This window comes from Anolis sagrei, chromosome 1 (assembly GCF_037176765.1).
Source record: "Anolis sagrei isolate rAnoSag1 chromosome 1, rAnoSag1.mat, whole genome shotgun sequence".
NCBI lineage: Eukaryota > Metazoa > Chordata > Lepidosauria > Squamata > Dactyloidae > Anolis > Anolis sagrei.
Window position 1 is genome coordinate 163,082,183 of NC_090021.1, and position 22,220 is coordinate 163,104,402.

The window sequence follows — 22,220 nt, forward strand, 5'->3', positions numbered from 1 at the left end:
CCTTCGGGGGACGCCAGAGGCGACTGGGAGGCCCCCTCCATGGCTGAGGCCTTCTCCGCTCGCCTCCTGCGCCCGCCGCCTTCGGGGGACGCCAGAGGCGACTGGGAGGCCCCCTCCATGGCTGAGGCCTTCTCCGCTCGCCTCCTGCGCCCGCCGCCTTCGGGGGACGCCAGAGGCGACTGGGAGGCCCCCTCCATGGCTGAGGCCTTCTCCGCTCGCCTCCTGCGCCCGCCGCCTTCGGGGGACGCCAGAGGCGACTGGGAGGCCCCCTCCATGGCTGAGGCCTTCTCCGCTCGCCTCCTGCGCCCGCCGCCTTCGGGGGACGCCAGAGGCGACTGGGAGGCCCCCTCCATGGCTGAGGCCTTCTCCGCTCGCCTCCTGCACCCTCCGCCTTCGGGGGACGCGAGAGGCGACTGGGAGGCCCCCTCCATGGCTGAGGCCTTCTCCGCTCGCCTCCTGCGCCCGCCGCCTTCGGGGGACGCCAGAGGCGACTGGGAGGCCCCCTCCATGGCTGAGGCCTTCTCCGCTCGCCTCCTGCACCCTCCGCCTTCGGGGGACGCGAGAGGCGACTGGGAGGCCCCCTCCATGGCTGAGGCCTTCTCCGCTCGCCTCCTGCGCCCGCCGCCTTCGGGGGACGCCAGAGGCGACTGGGAGGCCCCCTCCATGGCTGAGGCCTTCTCCGCTCGCCTCCTGCGCCCGCCGCCTTCGGGGGACGCGAGAGGCGACTGGGAGGCCCCCTCCATGGCTGAGGCCTTCTCCGCTCGCCTCCTGCGCCCTCCGCCTTCGGGGGACGCGAGAGGCGACTGGGAGGCCCCCTCCATGGCTGAGGCCTTCTCCGCTCGCCTCCTGCGCCCGCCGCCTTCGGAGGACGCGAGAGGCGACTGGGAGGCCCCCTCCATGGCTGAGGCCATGAAAGAGGCCTTCCCCGCTCGCCTCCTGCGCCCTCCGCCGTCGGAGGACGCGAGGGGCGACTGGGAGGCCCCTTGCATGGCTGACGCCTTCTCCGCTCGCCTCCTGCGCCCTCCGCCTTCGGGGGACGCGAGAGGCGACTGGTAGGCCCCCTCCATGGCTGAGGCCTTCTCCGCTCGCCTCCTGCGCCCTCGAGCCTGTGAAGGGGCGAGGGTCTCCCAGCCGTCTTTCCCCTGTCCAGGCAGCAAAGAAGGCTCTTCAGAAACTGAAGGTAGGACAAATCTAATCTTTTGTTAATACCTCCCCCAAATCCCTCCAATATTTTCTGTGGGTCATGGAAGTCCTATATGCCAAGTTTGGTTCAATTCTATTGTTGGTGTAGTTCAGAATGCTCTTTGGTGCCTGGTGAACTATAATTCACACAATTGCAATTCCCAAATGTCAGGGTCTTTTTTTCCCAACCCCTCCAGTATTTTCCGTGGGCCATGAAAGTCCTGTATGCCAAGTTTGGTTCAATTCTATTGTTGGTGTAGTTCAGAATGCTCTTTGGTGCCTGGTGAACTATAATTCACACAAGTGCAATTCCCAAAAAGTCAGAGCTGAATCGGTTGGCGGTAATTCCAATCCCTTCATCCATTGTCCATACTCCCCCAATCATACTGTTTTTATCATTAATCACTATGCTTTAATTATGTTCAATTTGTAACAATGGAAATACATTCTGCATATCAGATGTTTACATTACAATTCATAACAGTACAGTTATGACGTAGCAACAAAAATATGGTTGGGGGTCACCACAACATGAGGAACTATATTAGGGGTCATGGCATTAGGAAGGTTGAGAACCACTGGTCTAGAGGCATTTTCTCCTGACGTTTCGCCTGCATCTATGGCAAGGATCCTTAGAGATAGTGAACTCTGTTGGAAGTAGGAAAATGGGTTTATATATCTGTGGAATGACCAGGGTGTGACAAAGGACTTTTGTATGCTGGAACTAGGTGTGAATGTTTCAACTGACCACCTTGATTAGCATTTAATGGCTTGGAAGTGCCTGGGGGAATCTTTTGTTGAGAGGTGATTTGATGTGCCTGATTGTTTACTCTCTGTTGTTTTGCTGTTGTAATTTTAGAGGTTTTTTTAGTACTGGTAGCCAGATTTTGTTCATTTTAATGGTTTCTTCCTTTCTGTTGAAATTGTCCACATGCTTGTGGATTTCAGTGGCCTCTCTGTGTAGTCTGACATGGTGGTTGTGAGAGTGGTCCAGCATTTCTGTGCTCTCAAATAAAATGCCATGTCCAGGTTGGTTCATCAGGTGCTCTGCTATGGCTGACTTCTCTGGTTGAAGGAGTCTGCAGTGCCTTTCTTGTTCCTTGATTCGTGTTTGGCCAATGCTGCTGCGTTTGGTGGTCCCTATGTAGACTTATCCACAGCTGCATGGTACACAGTAGACTCCTGCAGAAGTGAGAGGGTCCCTCTTGTCCTTTGCTGAACGTAGCATTTGTTGGATTTTCTTGGTGGGTCTGTAGATAGTTTGTATGTTGTGTTTCCTCATCAGCTTCCCTATGCGGTCAGTGGTTCCTTTGATGTATGGCAAGAACACTTTTCCTCTGGGTGGATCTTCATCTCTACTCTCGTGTCTTGTTCTTGGTCGTGCAGCTCTTCTGATGTCTGAGGTGGAGTATCCATTGGTCTGTAGAGCCCAGTTGAGGTGGTTCAGTTCATCTTGCTCAACTTAAATCACCCTGGCAGAGTGATTGAAGTTGAGCGGCAGCATTCTCTTAAGTGTTCTGGTGACCTCATAATGTTGTAGAAACATTCTAATCTGGCTGAGTTTTCTGTGAGCCTTTAAAAGCACTGGGACAAGTGACCTGTCCAGCTAAGGTCCTCTCTTAAATATTGACCCTTCCTCACCAAGGAGGAAGAAAAGAATGTCTGGGGAGAGAGAGTGGTTGAAAAGAATTCAGGAAGAAAATGCACACCTGAAAAATCAGATCAGGCTGTTTAAAGAAAACTACGAATTACGCTTATTGTTGGGTCAGCAGGGCAACCATGTCCAGTCATCAGCACCTCAGAATCCTTCTGTGTATCCCGAACCCGGTTCAGTGTTAAAAGGAGGTGAGAAGTAACCCTTTTGATTTTCTCAAAGCAGTACCTATCAAGCTTTCAATGAAGAATTTAAAAGCCAAAGAATATAGAAATGGCGGCAGTGCCATTGGTGCCACTTGTCTATAGTCAAGGTTCAAACCAATGGCCCACACGTATGAGTTGAATGCTACAATGCCTAGGAAGTAAGTCCCATCAATCAACATACATTGGTTGGGCTGTGAATAATCTGAGGGATCATTGCTCACTTTTGGCGTTATGATTTGAAACGATCTTAAAGTTTGGATATTTAATAAAACAATAATGTTTATGAAATTAAATTTCAATAAAATAATGACATCACAACTGTGAAAGCAAAGAAAACAAAATACACACAGGATTAAAACACAGAAAACAGATACAGGGCATAGGGTTACAGCCTGTGCTGGATGGGGTCGCACTCCCCCTGAAAGCGCAGGTTCGCAGCTTGGGTGTGATCCTGGATTCATCGCTGAGCCTGCGGTGACCAGGGGAGCATTTGCACAGCTAAGGCTCGTGCACCAGCTGCGCCCGTACCTTGGGAAGTCTGACTTGGCCATGGTAGTCCACGCTCTGGTTACATCCCGTTTAGACTACTGCAACGCTCTCTACGTGGGGTTGCCTTTGAAGATGGCCCGGAAGCTTCAATTAGTCCAACGTGCGGCAGCCATGTTACTTACAGGAGCGGGACGCAGGGAGCACACAACCCCCTTGTTGTACCAGCTCCACTGGCTGCCGATTTGCTACCGGGCCTATTTCAAGGTGCTGGCGTTGGCCTATAAAGCCTTAAACGGTTCCGGCCCAAGATACCTATCCGACCGCATCTCGACCTACGAGCCCACCAGGACTTATCTTCCGGGGAGGCCCTGCTCTCGATCCCGCCTGCTTCACAAGCACGGCTGGCGGGGACGAGAGATAGGGCCTTCTCGGTGGTGGTCCCTCGGCTGTGGAACACCCTTCCCCTGGACAGGCTCCTTCCCTGTTGATATTCCGCAGAAAATTAAAAACCTGGTTGTTCAAGAAGGCGTTCGAACAAGAAGTGCAATGATTGGTAATGACTATAGGAATGGAATAACGGAAATGATATGGGATTGTGGTTTGGACGATGAGACGACGCTGAATGGTTTCGTAGTAATGACAATGTTTTGTATAATGCTTTTTGTAGAATGTTTTTTGCATAATGGTTCAAGAATTGTTTTTATACTGTGTTTTGTATTTTGTTCTTCCCATGTTGTACACCGCTGTGAGTCGCCCTTGGGCTGAGAACAGCGGTATAGAAGCAAAGTAAATAATAAATAAATAAATACAAATACTTACACAATTTGGGGGGGGGGGAGAATAAAAAAGAGCACTTTTGTACTAGTGATAGTTGAACGATTTAGCATTAATTTTGTGCATTCTTTTAATTTCTCCAACTCTTAATTGTTAGAGTTATTTACAAAACCCATAAAAGTCATTCTATTTGTATTCTATCTCAAATATACAAGAAATAACAGGATAATTAATCTATCAATTTCTGCTATCTCAAATATTTTTGTTTACAATTATTTGTTGAGGGGATCTTTGTATCTTTTCTACAACTGTGCACCAAAAGTTTATATGACCATATATTGAGGATTTTGATTTTGAGTGTTTTTTTTTAATTCTCTATAGATTTACTTTCAGAATTTCTTTGGTTTAATGTATTGTCGAAGGCTTCACTGGGTTGTTGTAGGTTTTTTCGAGCTATATGGCCATGTTCTAGAGGCATTCTCTCCTGACGTTTCGCCTGCATCTATGGCAAGCATCCTCAGAGGTGGTGAGGTCTGTTGGAACTAGGAAAAGGGGTTTATATATCTGTGGAATGACCAGAGAGGGGCAAAGGACTCTTGTCTGTTGGAGCTAGGTGTGAATGTTTCAGCTGACCACCTTGATTAGCATTTGAGGCCTGGCAGTTGTTTGGTGTGGCTTTTTAGTGCCTGGAGCAATCTTTTGTTGAGAGGTGATTAGACAAGAGTCCTTTGTCCCACCCTCAGTGGCGACTCAACCCATTACGCAAAGTAAGCATTAGGAGTATTGTTGATTTTGCCCAGGGGCGCTCTTGAGGCACTCTTGGGGAAAAATAGACCTTGACATATGTGAGTTGTAGTTACTGGGATGTATACTGATTAGGTTATTAGGTAATAAGCACAGTTAAGGCATAAATGTATAGCCTCAAACATTTATGCCTTAACTGTGCTTATTACCTAATAACTATGGTGATTGCCAATGGGATTTTGGCCTGCATCAATAGGAGCATAGTGTATAGATCTAGGAAAGTAATGCTATCCCTCTATTCCGCTTTGGTTAGACCACACCTGGAATATTGTGTCCACTTCTGGGCACCACAGTTCAAGAGAGATATTGACAAGCTGGAATGTGTCCAGAGGAGGGTGACTAAAATGATCAAGGGTCTGGAGAACAAGCCCTATGAGGAGCGGCTTAAGAAGCTGGGCATGTTTAGCCAGAAGAAGAGAAGGCTGAGAGGAGATATGATAGCCATGTGTAAATATGTGAGAAGAAGTCACAGGGAGGAGGGAGCAAGCTTGTTTTCTGCTTCCTTGGACACTAGGACGCGGAACAATGGCTTCAAACTACAAGAGAGGAGATTCCATCTGAACATGAGGAAGAACTTCCTGACTGTGAGAGCCATTCAGCAGTGGAACTCTCTGCCCCAGAGTGTGGTGGAGGTTCCTTCTTTGGAAGCTTTTAAACAGAGGCTGGATGGCCATCTGTCAGGGGTGATTTGAATGCAATATTCCTGCTTCTTGGCAGGGGGTTGGACTGGATGGCCCATGAGGTCTCTTCCAACTCTTTGATTCTATGATTCTATACAATCAAAGAGCATTCTGAACTCCACCAATAATTGAATTGAACCAAATATGGCACACAGAACTCCCACGACAAACAGAAAATATATAACAGTGATTGGTTGGAGGTGGGGGGAGGGGGTTCCAAAATACTGTTTGCTTACCGTTGAAAATTACCTATGGCCGCCTCTGCCCACCCTGGTCATTCCACAGATATGTAAACCCATTTTCCTAGTTCCAACAGACCTCACTACCTCTGAGGATGCTTGCCATAGATGCAGGTGAAACGTCAGGAGAGAATGCCTCTAGAACATGGCCATATAGCCCGAAAAAAACCTACAACAACCCAGTTCTTTGGTTTATTTTTTTGGTTTTCCTGGTTTTGGCATTTCCAGCAAACATTATCTATCTTTATTAATGTTGCTGGCAAAATTAAATATCTTTTTATTAAATATCTTTTTATTGAAAAAAATAGAATGGGTGTCACTTTTTCTAAAAACAAGATTTCAGGTTGCATTTAAACTGTCAAATTAATGCAATTTGACATTACTTTATCTGCCTTGACTGAGGCCGTCATCACATGAGGTCTAGGCTTCATTCTAGGATGCTTTCTAGACGGAACCAGGACGCCAGAGGCCATCACATAACACAGGACTACTTCTGGTGGGGCTCCATCCTGGCTTCTCTCCTGGGATGTAGCCCAGAGAACATGGGAGGCTTCCTGTGTTCTTATTTGGTAAGCCAGGGAAAGCATGGGGGGGGGGGGGGAGCCGGGCAGCAACGGTTTCCTCCGTGGGATGGGTAATGGGGCAATGCAGGCAATTGCAGAGTGCGAGGAAACGGTTTTTCCCCTTGCCAAACACAATTGCCCTGCTGCCCTAAGGATGCACCTACTGTGATGAGATCCACTATGCTATTGAATTCTGGGACTTGGCAGAGAAGTCTAAAGACCTTGTAAAACTACCGTTCACATTAAATAAGGCAGAGTTCCACAGCACTGAGCCATGGTGTCAAACTGCATTGATTCTACAGTATTTACCCATCATCAGATTTCTTTGGGTTCCTTTTATGGATTGATGCCTGTTGGAAATATTTAATAGTAATAAATGTTAGTGTACCTTTTCAAATGTCAATGAATAATTTAAACAGTATGAAATAATTGTTCCATAGATTCTGCTAGATTCTAGTCTATTTTAACTGTCTGTACGCCCCATTCTTTTCCAAAATTCTATCCTGGTTATATTTCACCTGGTCTTGTCCAGCATTATTTTTAAAATTTTAACTATGGTCTTGTCCAGCATTATTTTTAAAATTTTAACTATTACATTTGGCCCAGCCATTGGTTTTTAAATGTTATTGTGTTATTGACGGTGTTTACTGCCTATTTTTTGTTTATGAGCTTTATTTTATTGTTTTGTATTATTGCTGTTGTTGTTTTTTGCTGATGTATTGTGGGCTCAGCCTCATGTAAGCCGCACCGAGTCCCTTGGGGAGATGGTATCAGGGTATAAATAAAGTTTTATATTGTTATTATTATTATTATTATTATTATTATTAAATAAGCTAAACACAATTCCTAGCTGTAGCTGGTGACACTGTTATTTTTGTTGTTGCTATAGCACAGTATTTTGGAAGAGATCATTTAAATTACTCTCCACACATCATCTCCAAAGATACCACAGTTCTGCCCAGTCCCAGTGCCCAGACAGAGGTGAAGCGGCTCCACAATGACTCCCTCTTTTTTCATCCCAGAAGTGGGGAGAAGAAAGCCACATACTTGTCAAGCATGTCATGCTCAACCATAGCAAGAAAACAGATTGAAGAACCAGCAGAGCTTTCTGCACTCAAGAAGGCTTGGCTCACAGATGGGGATTTTCCTGGAGGTGAGAAAGCTAACAATTCATTCCCAGTCCTCTTGCATTCTTGTTGCCTCTTGCTTTTGGCTATTGCTTATCTTGGTTCATTATGTGCAGAAAGGGCCAATTTGAATCATAGCAACCCATGTTGTTTATACTACATGGGTTTGTACCCTGAGTCGCCTTCGGGCTGATATGGGCAGGATAGAAATAATGTAAATAAATAAATAAATACTACCAGCAGTCTGCAAAACTTACCATTTGTGTTTATGGCTAAAGCATCTCAGGACAAGTCTACACAAATAGGTGGACTCACTGTGCTGGCAGTTTCCGTAATATATAGTGATTTTATTTATTTTATTTATTTATTATTCGAACGTATATACCGCCACTCCCCTGGGGCTCGGAGCGGCTTACAAAAACAGGCTAAAATCTAACACAATTTAAAAACAATTTAAAACAATTTAAAACAGCAATATTAAAAGTCAAAGGTCTGTCGGATCAGATATGTCTTACATGCCCTGCGGAAAGCTGATAAGTCCCGCAAGGCACGGACTTCAGGTGGCAGAGTATTCCAGAGTGATGGTGCCACTGCTGTGAAGGCTCTGCGTCTGGTTGCTGTTAGACGCAAGGTCTTGACATTGGGAATTTCCAATAGATCTTGGTCCTCAGAACGGAGGGATCTCTGGGGTTGGTAGGGGGTGAGGCAGTCCCTCAGATACATCGGCCCCAGACCATGCAAGGCCTTAAAGGTGAGTACCATCACTTTGAAAGTGATCCGGTGCTCAATTGGTAACCAATGCAGCTGCAGTAAGATTGGTGTTATGTGGCATCTCATCGGAATTCCCGCAAGAAACCGAGCAGCTGCATTTTGTATCAACTTGAGCTTCCGGATCGCCGACAGAGGAAGGCCAATGTAGAGGGCGTTACAGTAGTCCAGTCTTGAGATGACCGTAGCCTGGATCACCGTAGCTAGGTTGTCCCTGGACTGGTAGGGAGCCAGCTGTCTAGTCTGCCGCAAATGAAAAAAGGCAGTTCTGCTAACGGTGGAGATCTGGGCCTCCATCGTCAGCAGAGGGTCCAAAAGGACTCCCAGACTCTTTACCAGTGATGACGGGCGTAGCGCCTCGCCATCCAGGGTAGGCAGCTAGATATCCTCACTGCCCGGTTGACCCAGCCATAGGATCTCCGTCTTTGCTGGATTCACCCTCAACCTGCTGGCACGCAGCCATCCAGTAACGGCCTCGAGGCAGTGATGGAAACAATCGGGTACAGAGTCCGGTCGGCCTTCCATCTTCAGCACCAGCTGAGTGTCATCGGCGTACTGGTAACACTCAAGCCCAAAATCTCGAACCAGCTGAGCAAGTGGTCGCATATAGATGTTAAACAACAGAGGGGAGAAAATGGCCCCCTGAGGAACCCCACAAGATAGAGGGGACCTCTCAGAGACCAGGCCTCCCCTCTCCTCTCGCTGTCCACGGTTGTGAAGAAAGGAGGACAGCCAATTTAAAGCTGTCTGTCTGACTCCAGCAGCAGCAAGGCGGTGGGTCAAGAGATTGTGGTCGACTGTGTCAAATGCTGCTGTGAGATCCAATAACACAAGCAGCGCTGACCCGCCCTGGTCAAGCTGGCATCGAAGGTTATCCGTGATGGAGACCAGCACAATCTCTGTCCCGTGCCCCATTGACCGTTCCAGATTTTCTTGCTTTAATTTGGCTTTGCTCCATTTTAGTGCTAGGGAATCACCCTATATGCAGGTGTTCTTCCCCTGGAGACGGAGGAAGAATGGTGATGTATGTATGCATGATCAAGGGTGAATGTATGTGAATGATTAGTAGATATGGTAAAATTCCAATGTAGCTGTAATTTTTTTGTGCATCCAATGTAGTCATAGAGAATCTATATGTCTAATGTTGTTCTTTGTGTAAAACTGTAAAAGTTGTTCTGATATACCCTCCCTAACTGAAATTGCAATAAAAATAATCTTTTTTTTTTTAAAAAAAGTATTATTGACATAGGCAGTCCCCAAGTTACAAACATCCAACTTACAAATGGCTCATTGTTAAGAACAGGGGTGAGACAACAGGAAGTGAGAGAAATCTGCCCCCTAGGAAGAGAAACTCACTCCTGAAAGACTTATGGGGAAAAGGTGTCTCCGCTGAAGCTTTCTCACCAATCCTTGCTTCCCAATTTTTCAGAATCCAATTATCACAGGGGGCTTTATCAGGCACCTGCTTTCTTGGTGTCTTCTGTCATCTCCAGAATTCTGGGAAATGTAGTTTTGGGTGGGGCCTTTGGTATTCTCAGCTAGAGATGTTCTCATCTTCCCAAATTACATTTTCCAGAGTTCTGCAGGAACTAAAATATGCAAGAGAGTCAAGCGTAGCTGTGCAAAATCAAACATCATAATTAAAATAACAAATAATGTGAAATCATGTAAAATCAAATAATCAAGTACGGATAGATAAAGCTATTAGCAAATTATTTATTACCTTGGCCAAAGCCTATATAGTCTGCTCACAGAGGCAAGGAGGACTCTGTGATGATCTTGTATGTTACTTATGGGTACATTTGGTCATGTGTGAGGTTCTGCCAGATGTTTGTCTTGCTGAAATTCATCAAATATTCTCTGTTGTTATAGCTCACAACAAAGCTGGACGAACACTTGGTTCAAAAGACCTGCTAAATCACTCACCATCATGGCAAGAAGAGCTAGCTTCCTCAAAAGCGACCAACATATCAACCAAAGAGGATGCCCTCACACAGAGTTCATTTCCTGATGATCTTAAAATATGCAAAGGAGGTTCCTCCTCAAGGATTTCTGAAAGACAGTCTTATCATCTGTTCAGCACTGCCCAGGACTCTAGTGTAGATAAAACACAGCCAGAATCACAAGAGTTGTCTAGGAAGAAGAAAGTTTCTTTTTCGGATGGGCCTGATTCAGACAAGTTAAGGAAGTTCCATACATTCTACTTAAATGGTAATGTTAAGATGTTGCTGAATGTGAAAACCCTGTGATAAATGGAAAGCATTTCTTCTGTAATAAGGGATCTCAAAGAAATCATTTTGGTACGCTTACTGTGTGGGAAAAACTGTCTTGTCCTGTAGATTCCTGTACAAAATTGTCAGTGTCAACACAAGTGAAGATGGCCAAACCTCTGTTTCACACAGGGGGGCTACAATTACAACTTCCTGAGAGTTTTGTTTTTCCTCATCAAAAGCCAAGCAGGAATGAAGGTCAGAGAATTAGTGCTCTATAATGTGCTGAGAATGGTAAACCCTGGTTTCCATAGTCATAATTCAACACTCAAGCCACTACAGCATATTGGCTACCTATGGGCTGTCTAATTCAACAATCTGCCTTCTCTGGGTGTAGGTTTAGGGCTGTTAGGGTCCAGTCACCAAATAATTTCTCTGATTTCCTATTTTGACGGCTGATATTAGTAACACAGGGTGCTACGTTGTTGGAGAACAAGAATCCTTTCCCGCTGAAATGCCAGTTATTATAGAATTCAGGTTCCCATGAAAGCAAGACTCTACTCAAGTAGGGCACATGTTCATTCGTTCAGTCGTTTCCGACTCTTTGTGACTTCATGGACCAGTCCACGCCAGAGCTCCCTGTCGGTCGTCACCACCCCCAGCTCCTTCAAAGTCAATCCAGTCACTTCAAGGATACCATCCATCCATCTTGCCCTTGGTCGGCCCCTCTTCCTTTTTCCTTTCATTTCCCCCAGCATAATTGTCTTCTCTAAGCTTTCCTTTCTTCTCATGATGTGGACAAAGTAGTTCATCTTGGCCTCTACTATCCTTCCCTCCAGTGAGCAGTCAGGCTTTATTTCTTCAAGTATGGACTGGTTGGATCTTCTCGCAGTCCAAGGCACTCTCAGCACTTTCCTCCAACACCATAGTTCGAAAGCATCTCTCTTCCTTCGCTCAGCCTTCCCTATGGTCCAGCTCTCACATCCGTAGGTGACTACGGGGAATACCATTGCTTTGACTATGCAGATCTTTGTTGCCAGTGTGATGTCTCTACTCTTCACTATTTTATCGAGATTGGTCATTGCTCTCCTCCCAAGAAGTAAACGTCTTCTGATTTCCTGGCTGCAGTCTGCATCTGCAGTAATCTTTGCGCCTAGAAATACAAAGTCTGTCACTGCCTCCACATTTTCTCCCTCTATTTTCCAGTTGTCAATCATTCTTGTTGCCATAATCTTGGTTTTTTTATGTTTAACTGCAACCCAGCTTTTGCGTTTTCTTCTTTCACCTTGATTAGAAGGCTCCTCAGTTCCTCCTCGCTTTTGGCCATCAAAGTGGTTTCATCTGCATATCTAAGGTTGTTAATGTTTCTTCCAGCAATTTTCACCCCAGCCTTGCATTTGTCAAGACCCGCACATTGCATGATGTGTTCTGCATACACAACCCTGCCGTACACCTTTCCCAGTCTGTTGTTCCATGGTCAGTTCTTACTGTTGCTACTTGGTCCTTATATAGATTACACAGGAGAGAGATAAGGTGATTTGGTATGCCCATACTACCAAGAACTTGCCACAATTTATTATGGCACATGTGACATACTAAAGACCTCTTAATACGTGCCATTGGAATCACCACTCCTTTTAGAGATTATGCATGGTTTCCAGACCCTTTTTCGTTTTAGTTGCCCTTCTCTGGACATGTTCCAGCATGTCAATATCCCGCTTGAATTGTGTTGCCCAGAACTGGACACAGTATAGTTATCTTCTATTTTGTCATTTTCCTTGAACAAGTCCCCATAGGAAAAATGACATTGTGTTCTTAGGACTATGTTCTTAAGATATTTCGCAGTGTTTTATTAACTTCTATTATTATTATTATTATTATTATTATTATTATTATTATCTTTATTTGTACCCGGCTAGCATCTCCCGAAGGACTCGGTGTGGCTTACAAAGGCCAAGGCCTCAAAACACAACATAACAATACAAAACCTAAAGCAAATTAAAACAATTAAAGCAATATTAAACAACGAGCAATAAACAATACATCAAGACACAATAAAACTGGGCCGGGCCAGAGTAATGGGTACAGAATTAAAAGTGCTGATGTGACAGGTGATATGTAAGGATTATAGGGTAAGTGCAGTGTGCAGCAATCTTAATTCTAATAAAATGCTTCTGGGACTTGTTGGAGTTTTCCTATTCTGGAAAGGCACATCGGAATAGCCAGGTCTTCAAGTTCTTTCTAAAGACTGCCAATGTAGGGGCCTTCTACAAAGGGTTCTGCAGATGTATTGCCCTAAGGATCACTTTACATCTATAATGGATCTGTTTTGGGTACAATAAAAAAGTTGGCATGGAGCTGTTATAAAGATGAGCAAAAACTATTGGAAATGAAATTCATTTCATTTCAGATATGTCTATTTGAATACTAAAATCAAATCTAAATATAGAATCATACTCTTGAAAGGGCTTCGTGGACCATCTAGTCCGTAATCTGTCTCCCACCGAGGTCACTGTAGGAAACCACAGCTAAAGCATTCCCGAAAAATGACCATTTAACTTCTGTTTAGAGACCTTCAAAGAAGTAAAAGCTACCAGCCTCCAAAGCAGTTCATTCCATTGCCAAATACTGTTTACCATCAATACTCTTCCAAATGTTTAGATGGAAGTAGCCACAAACTCCATTTTCTACGTTGTGTTTGTGCTTTCAAATCATTTGTTTACTTAAGGCAACACTATGAATTTCATAGGGCTTTCTTGGGTAATGAATACTCAGAGGTGGTTTTGCCAGTTACTTCTTCTGAGATATAGCCTATAGCACCTGGTATTTGTTGGTGGTCACTTATCCAAACTCTAATCAGAACTGCCCCTGCTCAGCTTCTGAGATCAGATGGAATCTAATTACTTCAAGGTTTTAAGCTGATAATACATCTCTTCAGATATTTAAGGATGGCAGATCCTGCATTTGGAACATCTGAGCAGAGCAGTTAATTGCCAGGGCTCATGGAGGTTTCTCATTCAAAAGTTTGCCATCAATCAAACTTGACTTTGTCGCAAATAACTATAATATTATTTTCTTCTCCAAGCTAAATATGATCTATTTCTATTTCTTCTGCTCCCAACAGATATAGAAATTGCTGAAAACAGTAAGAGAAATGGTCGCATAGTGGGAGAGATTGCCTTTCAATTAGACAGGCGTATCCTTGCACACGTGTTTCCTGGCATCACACGACTCTATGGATTCACAGTATCTAATATTCCTGAGAAGATCAAACAGGTAAGTGACAGACTTAGTCCTGCAATTCAAAGATAAATGTGTCAAAACAATTCCTTCATTGAAGCTGAGAAATTTAGGTGGTAAAGCAGCTACCTAAAGCCTTCAATATACTATTTGTTGATATTAATGCTTTCTTCAGGGTCTTCCTTACAGTGTTGTTAACAAAGTTGTAATGTATAATCTTTGAAGTGCTCAGTGCACTTTGCTATGGGGAGTAAACCTCCATGTAAATGAGAAAGTCAGAGCATTTTTGTCTAGGGCTGAATGAGATAAATTGATGCAAATTTCGCTCAACTGCCACTTAGTTCACTATATGCAAGATGAACTATATGCCAAAATAATGTTGTTTTATCAGGAAAAAGAAAAACCCAAACATGCCTGCAGCATCAAGCAAAATGTTTAACAGGGCCTAGAGTGACCAATGCATTGCCTATGGGAAACCCACCAGGAAGGCATGAGAGCAATCCCGGTTGTGTTCTTCAGCAGCTGGGACAAGACTGCCTCTTGTCCCAGCTTGGACAAAATTTGTATAGTAGCCACAGACAGCCTTAACCATTATAAATGTATGTAATTCCCTTTTAAGGTTGTCTGGCCATCAGTATATTTTGGGGTGCCAAATTATACAATATTAATACCTGTATTTAATTCAAGTGTTAATAAACAGTGAAAATCTCAGTCTCTCTACTTTCTCCACATTTCCCATAATTGTATATACCCTGAAATTCTGTAATTTTAGATTTAGGGATCCTTTTATTGTAATTTTGAGCACTCTTTGAGCCATGGTCTGATTGACTTTCCCATTCAATCTACTTTTCATCAGTCTAGTCCAGTGGTTGCCAACCTTTGATCCTATAGGTGTTTTGGACTTCAACTCCCAGAAATCCCAGCCAGCTTACCAGTTGTTAGGAATTCAGGAAACTGAATCCCAAAACACCTGGAGAGCCAAATGTTGAGCACCACTGGACTAGACTGATCTAGTCAGTTCCACTTTTGGCGTCAATCCTGTGTCCCAGAGTGGTGTTCCATCAGAAGTTGAACATAGTAAATGATAGTGCTGGGATCCAGTTAGCACAGCTAGTTCTTAGAAACGTTTCTGAGGTTTTGTACATGTTTGTTCACTACCCAAGTAAAATATACACCTCCAGATAAAGAACTACCATGTTAATGAAGTAGAAATAATGAAACTGAATAGCATTATGAGATATGCTAATGCTGTCTACCAAATATGCATGTACCAAAAATGTGATCCCCTAATTGGTGATGTAGCTGTGATGCTTCACCTTTTCTGTACAAATGCTTGGCCCTTTGTTTTGTTCAGCATGTTTGTCTGTTTTGTAGCTTTGAGACCCCAGCCACCTTTTTTGTTGTAGCTAAAATAAACAGTTGTGACCTCCTACTAGGTGTTCTTATCTGGCTAGAGTACTCTGAGGACTAAACCCCATTTTTATGAATGACAAATTAGCAATTTTGTTGATTTGATAGCATGGTGCTCACTCATCTCTAATGGGTTCAACAACACTTTTATTATGCTGGTTTGTAGTTCACTATTGCATTCTGGTTCTCTTCCGTTCTGGCTGGCACATTACCCACTGTTTTAGGGGACAATTATATAAAATATTTAGTAATTGTACTTGTTTGGCATGACCTGATTATGAGGAAAATCAGGTCTACCTACTACTATTAAAAATTGTTCTTAGTGTCTCTGGAATTTAATTCTCTATCTCTAGGCCACCTCCACAGATGTTTCCCATGTATGAAATTACTATGAGGGCTTAGTATTGACAATGCGGAAAAATCAGCTTCTGGGGAGGATTCTACTTAGATTCTGACAATGTCCTTTATAAGGACATTGCAGCACCCAAACTGCTATAGAGGAGGAAAATGACATGTTTCTTCTACTGCTCTTCTTTGTGCTAAATGTAAGTTAGTCATAGGAGCATTCCCATAAATTACTAACAGTGGGGGGGCACATTTGAAAATCCCCAGGTCTCCATGAAATCTCTAGATGGCTCTGTGGATGAGAAAAAGTATCGAACCTTGACCCAGCGCTACCTAGACCTGACTGCCCGCCTGGAGAAGATGGGCTATCAGGTAGATATTCACCCGGTGTTTAGCGAATTCCTCATCAACACCTATGGCATCCTAAAGCAAAGGCCCGACCTGAGCTCCAATCCCCTACACAACAGCCCTGCGGACCTTAGGAAGGTGGTGATTGACATTGTTCCACCAAAATTCCTTGGAGATACCTTGCTACTGCTGAACTGTTTGTGTGAACTTTCTAAAGAAGACAACAAGGCCCTCTTTGCTTGGTAGTGCCCTTCTGTAACAATTGCTCTCAGATATCAAATAGAAGGGATACACAGACACAGCATATATGTAATAAAAGGATAACTGCTAAAAATGGGCACGGAATAGTGTGTACGATTTTGTGTTGGACTGTTTCTAGCTGATTGGTTTATTGGAAAATTTACTGTTTTCTAAAGTGATAACTGTATTTTTATATTTGAATTGTTGCTAGCTGCTACAAGCTGCCTGGCTTGATGGTGGTACTTAATGGTGAAATGTCAGTATAAGTGAAATAAAATTAATCGTAATAAAATAGTCCTAATTTTACAAAAAGTCAGATTGAATGCTGTATCATATTCTTTTTTTTAAAAAAAAAGGAAAGAGAGAGGCCTCCTGGCCATCTTTCTCTCATCCCACTGAGATAACAATATTTCAGCAGTTCATGCAAACTTGAACTCAAATCCCACTGCTGTTCCTGATTACAGTTTGGTAAGTCAATAGTTGGAATTAATATTGGTTGTATCTGCACCATTGTATTGCCTGTTCATGCTCCTTTTCTTTCACAGAATTAATCTCCCAAGGAGCTTTTATTGTGGGACAATCTGATCTGCTTCTCTCTTTTTTGTGTGAGGGCATGGCCCTTCTAACTGCTATATTTCACTGAATATATGACAGGTGTTGTGTGTCTTATGATGACATGACAAGTTCTGCTTCCTCATCCTGAAGCTCTCTTCTCCTATTTTTATTACTTGTGGTTATGCTTTGTCATTGGAAAAAAAAAGCTGTGTTTAGCAGTGCTAAGCATAATACTTATAGTTTCATTGGCCTTTTCTGGAGCCCCTGGTGGCACAATTGGCTAAACCCTTGTGCCGGCAGGACTGCTGACCAACTGAGGGTTGAGCTCCCTCTGTCGGTTCCAGCTCTCCATGCAGGGATATGAGAGAAGCCTCCTACAAGGATGGTAAAACATCAATCATCCGGGCATACCCTGGGCAACGTCCTTATAGACTGCCAATTCTCTCACACCAGAAGCAACTTGCAGTTTCTCAAGTCGCTCCTTACACGAAAAAAATTAGCCTTTCCAGGTTCTAGACCCAAATTATTCATGTTGTTTCCTCCAAAAACACTTTATTTCCTTCATAACATTTGGCATCTAACATCATCACTCAACAGGCTCTACATATAATTGATAATATATTAACTACACTGGTGCCCTCTACCTAAGCATTACGAAGATCTTCCTTATGGAAAGAGCTGTTCAATCATGGAATATACACGGCCTCAGAGTGTAGTTGAGCCTTTTTCTCTGGACATTTTTTAATAGAAGCTGGATGGCCATCTGTTGGAAGTGCTTTAATTATATGTTCCTGCACAACGTTGAATTACATGGCCCTTGTGCACTCTTCCAACTCTGTGATTCTATCATTCTAAAAACAAGTAAAACAGACACAGTCCAAAGGGCCATTCTGGTGAAGAAAGTTTGGGGTAGTTAATGAAAAACCCTGGTAACTGAGAAAGGTTGCTGGCCGTAAACCTGACCTCCTTCCATTTTCCAGCTTACTGTTCTCTATGAGTAGGGCAGAGGGGGAAATATCAAAGAATCCCACAAATCTAACCAGGAACAAGGGAGAATCCCAGACTAAATCATGTCAAAATTAGTGGAGTGTGTCCCCAATTTTTCCGAAGGAAACAACAAAGAGGTAAGTTCTGAATTATTTTCTATATAATGAGATACAACATCTTTATTAATGACTTAGACGAAGGGTTAGAAGGCAGGATCATCAAGTTTGCAGATGACACCAAATTGGGAGGGATAGCCATTACTCCAGAGGACAGGAGCGGGATTCAAAACGATCTTGAGAGATTAGAGAGATGGGACAAACGAACAAAATGAAGTTCAACAGGGACAAATGCAAGATACTCCACTTAGGCTGAAAAAATGAAATGCAAAGGTCTATAATTTTTTGGATCTTTTGTGTCAGCTCACAGCAGCCGGGTTTAATGATGACACAAGACCTCCTTCAGTTATCAACAAAGAACTTTACTGGTAGATGCATAGACATAGGAAAAGCCGAGATTGTCCAGCTACGGCTGGCAACCCCTTATATACACACCCAATTATTTGAAGTGTGGATTCCCGCCGAACTCAAAACCCCGCGTAAATCTTCCCGCCACTAGGCAACTGCCTCTCCCCAAGGTCACCAGCTGCACGGTCCTTATCAGGGCGAAGCGTCAGGACTCTAGTTTTCGGCGCCAAAGCCCAGGCTCCGGAAACTGGATCCTGACACTTTTGTGCACCTTTTTTGTAGATAGGGATAATTATTACGAGTTTCCAACCTGTAGGTATATTAGCAGCGTTATTTATATGATTACATAGACCTGCTATTAGGGGGGCCCACCAGTCAGGGTTGGATTTAAATAGTTCTGGTGGTAAGAAATCTTCTCCAGGAGCTTTGTTATTTAGGCTTTTAATTATGCTCTTTATTTCCTGGACAGTTGTTGGGGGCCAGTCTGGCAGCTTTTCGGGACTGTCTATACTAGGGGTGACATGATTCTTTGGAGGTGATGAAGGGGCAAACAGTTGTAGATAATAGCTCTCCCAATTAGCTGCTGGGATAGGGGCATCATAGTAAATCTTCCATGCATAGATAAACACTTGTGAACAAAGTTTCTCCAGTAGCCCCTGTTCCAATGCAAACAAATATCAGCATGGTTAAAGTACAACAATACCCATTATCCAGTATAAATATTACAAGCATGTACAAACAAAGAATAAACATGGGCAGGACTCTAGTTCTTGAGACCTAGAGAGGTTCAACTGACACCCACCTTGCTCTCTGCAGGCAGGTGAAGTTTCAAACCTTTATATTCTGTTAATTTTTGACTATATCTTCATCTGCTGTACACCCCCTCTAGTTCTGAATTGGAAAAAAGGCCTACAACACCAACTTTGGCAGCAACTTGGTTATTCAAACAATACGATCATGTCTGTAAAGCTGTGCTCCTTAGTAACTGCATGCTCTCTCTAAATAAAGGGAAAAGTTTGCTCCCATTTGGACCAATGTAGAATGAACCAAGACTGAATAATGTATTGTCGAAGGCTTTCATGGCCGGAATCACTGGTTTGTTGTAGGTTTTTCCGGGCTATATGGCCATGTTCTAGAGGCATTTTCTCCTGATGTTTCGCCTGCATCTATGGCAAGCATCCTCAGAGGTGGTGAGGTCTGTTGGAAGTAGGAAAATAGGTTTATATATCTGTGTCCTTTGTCCCACCCTGGTCATTCCACAGATATATAAACCCATTTTCCTACTTCCAACAGACCTCACTACCTCTGAGGATGCTTGCCATAGATGCAGGCGAAACGTCAGGAGAAAATGCCTCTAGAATATGGCCATATAGCCCGGAAAAACCTACAACAACCCAAGACTGAATAGTAAGCATGACCTTTTCATCAGTTTACAGCTTTCCAATTTAAAGTCATTGATTTGCAATTTTTTAGCACTGAGGTCAATCTGTTTCAGACCATCTAACAGCTGTCCTTTTGAGCAGGTGATAGATGAGATTGGCAGGGCCATCTCCCAGACTGAGGGCTGTGTGCTCCTGGATGTGGATGCAGGTCCTTCCACCAATCGAACAGTTTATACCTTTGTGGGAAGCCCTGAAGAAATCATTGAAGGTGCGCTGAATGCAGCCAGGAGAGCTTTTGAACTCATTGACATGGCAAAACATACAGGTAATTGCAACAAGATGAAAGGAACCGTCAGAGAACAGAAGAACCAAACAAGGCTTTTATGGCATATTATAGGAATACTATACAGTCTTTCTACTTTCTAAACAGTTCATTTGGCCCTTGATGTGGTACAATCTTTTAAGAGAGAGTCAATATTTGGAAAGTCCTGAGATTTTTGAATTTGAGGCTCGAGTTTTGGCAGTTGGGATTTGTCAGTTGGGAGTTAGGTAGACGGTTGGTGTTCACAGTTGGATAGTGCTAGATAGGAGAACTGGGTTAATCTTTTGTAGTATTCAAGGGCTAGAGGAACTAGCCAGGAATAGTCAGTGGGAACAGGACCTTGCTTATGGTCTGTTTCTTTTATTCCTGAGGAAGGCTAGGCCAAGATTGTTTGGCTAGATTCCAGAAATGGGAATTTGGTTTGGAATTATCATCAGAGATTAGTTTCCTGAGGTAATCTCCTGTTTGTTAACTCTAGATTTGAACCCAGTACCCGTCTAAGAATTGTACATCAAATGTAACCAAAAGCTTTTGTGCCATTAACTTACAGAAACCATTACACAGTTGTACCAGAAGAGTTTAAGCCTGTCAAATAAACATTTTATTATAGTTAACACTTTACAACAGCCTGTGTGTGAACGTCATTGGTATTTAAACCCTCTGAAGAAAATAAACACTATCATAACACAGAAGTGTGTTACTAAGTATCCTCTCCACACATATAATTCAGCCTGAATATTAAACCATAAGGTGGCAGCGTACTCAATTGAAGAAGCCTTTTAAAAACCTCTCAGTTTAGACGTCATTCAAATATATCTATACACAGTTATATCTTTCCCTGTTTTATCAATTTCCTCCTGTGATCCTTAGTGTGAAGTTCCTTATAACTGCTGGTAGCTTGTTCCTTCTACCTGGTAAAAGAAGCTCCTTGGTGAGTGGCTTCGTTATATATATATGCAGCCTTGTTGCAAATCATTGCACAGACTCAACCATGAGCACTGGTTGGCTCTCCAGTCTAGCAAATGTCGTCAGGCTGTGGTAAGGATAATATAACTCCCAGTTCACTAGTCTGACAAGTGAAATGAGAAGATGTTGATATGTGTTCCATTCTTCTGTAATTCTGAGACTCTTGGCCACATATAAACTTAATGTTGTCAACATGGCTAGAGGATGTGTGACCCTCCAAATGTTTCAGATGTCAGTTTTCATCAGCTGTAGCCCATTCCCAGACAATGCTGGGAGTGTTACATAGAAATCAATGGGGGGAAACTGGATAGGGGATGCTTCTCCTTGTGGAATGAGGTAGGAGGGAAGTCAGCAATACTGGGTGTGGGGCAATGGGTTCCTCATGCCCCCCACTGGACATTGCCATATTTGCCATGATGCATGGCAATTCTGGCAGCCAGTATGATAAGGGATGGGAACACAGGTCTGGTGGAATTTGTAAATGTGTGCTGATGCACCAGTTCAAAATCGGTCAACTGGCTTCTGATGTCTAAATTGCATATTTTACAAATTATTGCAAAAATTTAGCTTGCAGCTAGCAGATGATGTTTTAGTAAGACTTGTTACTTTTTGCTGTCAGAGATTGGTCTTTAACCTGGTGATCATCACAATAAAACTTGAAGGTCAAAATTCTTATACAGACATGAAATCTTGAAGGTAGGGTATCCAGTGAATTTGAAATCAAGCTTCTGATATGAAAATTCCAGCAATATATGTATGATTATATTAAATTTGTGGGGTGAGCAGGGGGAGCTTTTGAATCCCAAATAACACAACATACTCTTGCTATATTTTAATATTAACAAGGGTGAATGTGCATTCATTTGATCTTGTTTTTAATCTTTAAATGGGTATTTAGGACAAGGCTCTAAAATATATGTAGAGAGGAATAAAGGTCCAGGACACACACATATTTATTTATTTATTTACTTCATTTCTCTCCCTGCAAGAGACTCAAGGCAGCTTACAACTCCGGCAAAATTCAATGCCACCTAAAATATGATGATAAAACATATCCCATCAACTAAACAATTTAAACACTTGAACAAATGAAACCATATAACAACAGACTAAACCGATTAAACCATATACATAGCATAATTCCATTCATCCATAATCCTTGTTCATGATCCTTATTCAGATTGTGTTGAATTCTGTAGTATCTTATTCTTCAAACACCTGTGTACAGAGCCAGGTCTTTAGCTTTTTTCTAAAAACCTGAAGAG

The 22,220-nt window shown here is 43.2% G+C and overlaps 2 protein-coding genes across 7 annotated transcripts in view; both read left to right on the forward strand.

Annotated features, from left to right (window-relative positions):
- Positions 1–1,050: 1,050 nt before the first annotated feature.
- Positions 1,051–16,571, forward strand: SPATC1L (spermatogenesis and centriole associated 1 like). Of its 5 annotated transcripts, none has more exons than XM_067469946.1 (6): positions 1,116–1,180; positions 3,059–3,200; positions 7,481–7,744; positions 10,359–10,697; positions 13,821–13,972; positions 15,959–16,571. In XM_067469946.1, exons 2-6 carry the CDS (start codon positions 3,182–3,184, stop codon positions 16,283–16,285), a joined length of 1,101 nt encoding a protein of 366 aa, XP_067326047.1. In that variant the 5' UTR covers positions 1,116–1,180; positions 3,059–3,181; the 3' UTR covers positions 16,286–16,571. The 5 variants fall into 5 exon arrangements, with proteins under 5 accessions (XP_067326041.1, XP_067326047.1, XP_067326036.1 ...); XM_067469935.1 differs by lacking the exon at positions 3,059–3,200 and adding an exon at positions 2,828–3,027 and having other exon boundaries at positions 1,120–1,180; XM_067469950.1 differs by having other exon boundaries at positions 1,142–1,180; positions 3,062–3,200.
- Positions 16,572–17,820: 1,249 nt separating this feature from the next.
- FTCD (formimidoyltransferase cyclodeaminase) overlaps positions 17,821–22,220 on the forward strand; it is a 48,721-nt gene continuing 44,321 nt past the window's right edge. For both annotated transcript variants that reach the window (XM_060783541.2, XM_060783549.2), the window contains exons 1-2: positions 17,821–17,958; positions 19,809–19,992. In XM_060783541.2, the coding sequence (XP_060639524.2) occupies positions 17,905–17,958; positions 19,809–19,992 (238 nt within the window). In that variant the 5' untranslated portion in view covers positions 17,821–17,904. The remainder of the gene's footprint in view (positions 17,959–19,808; positions 19,993–22,220) is intronic.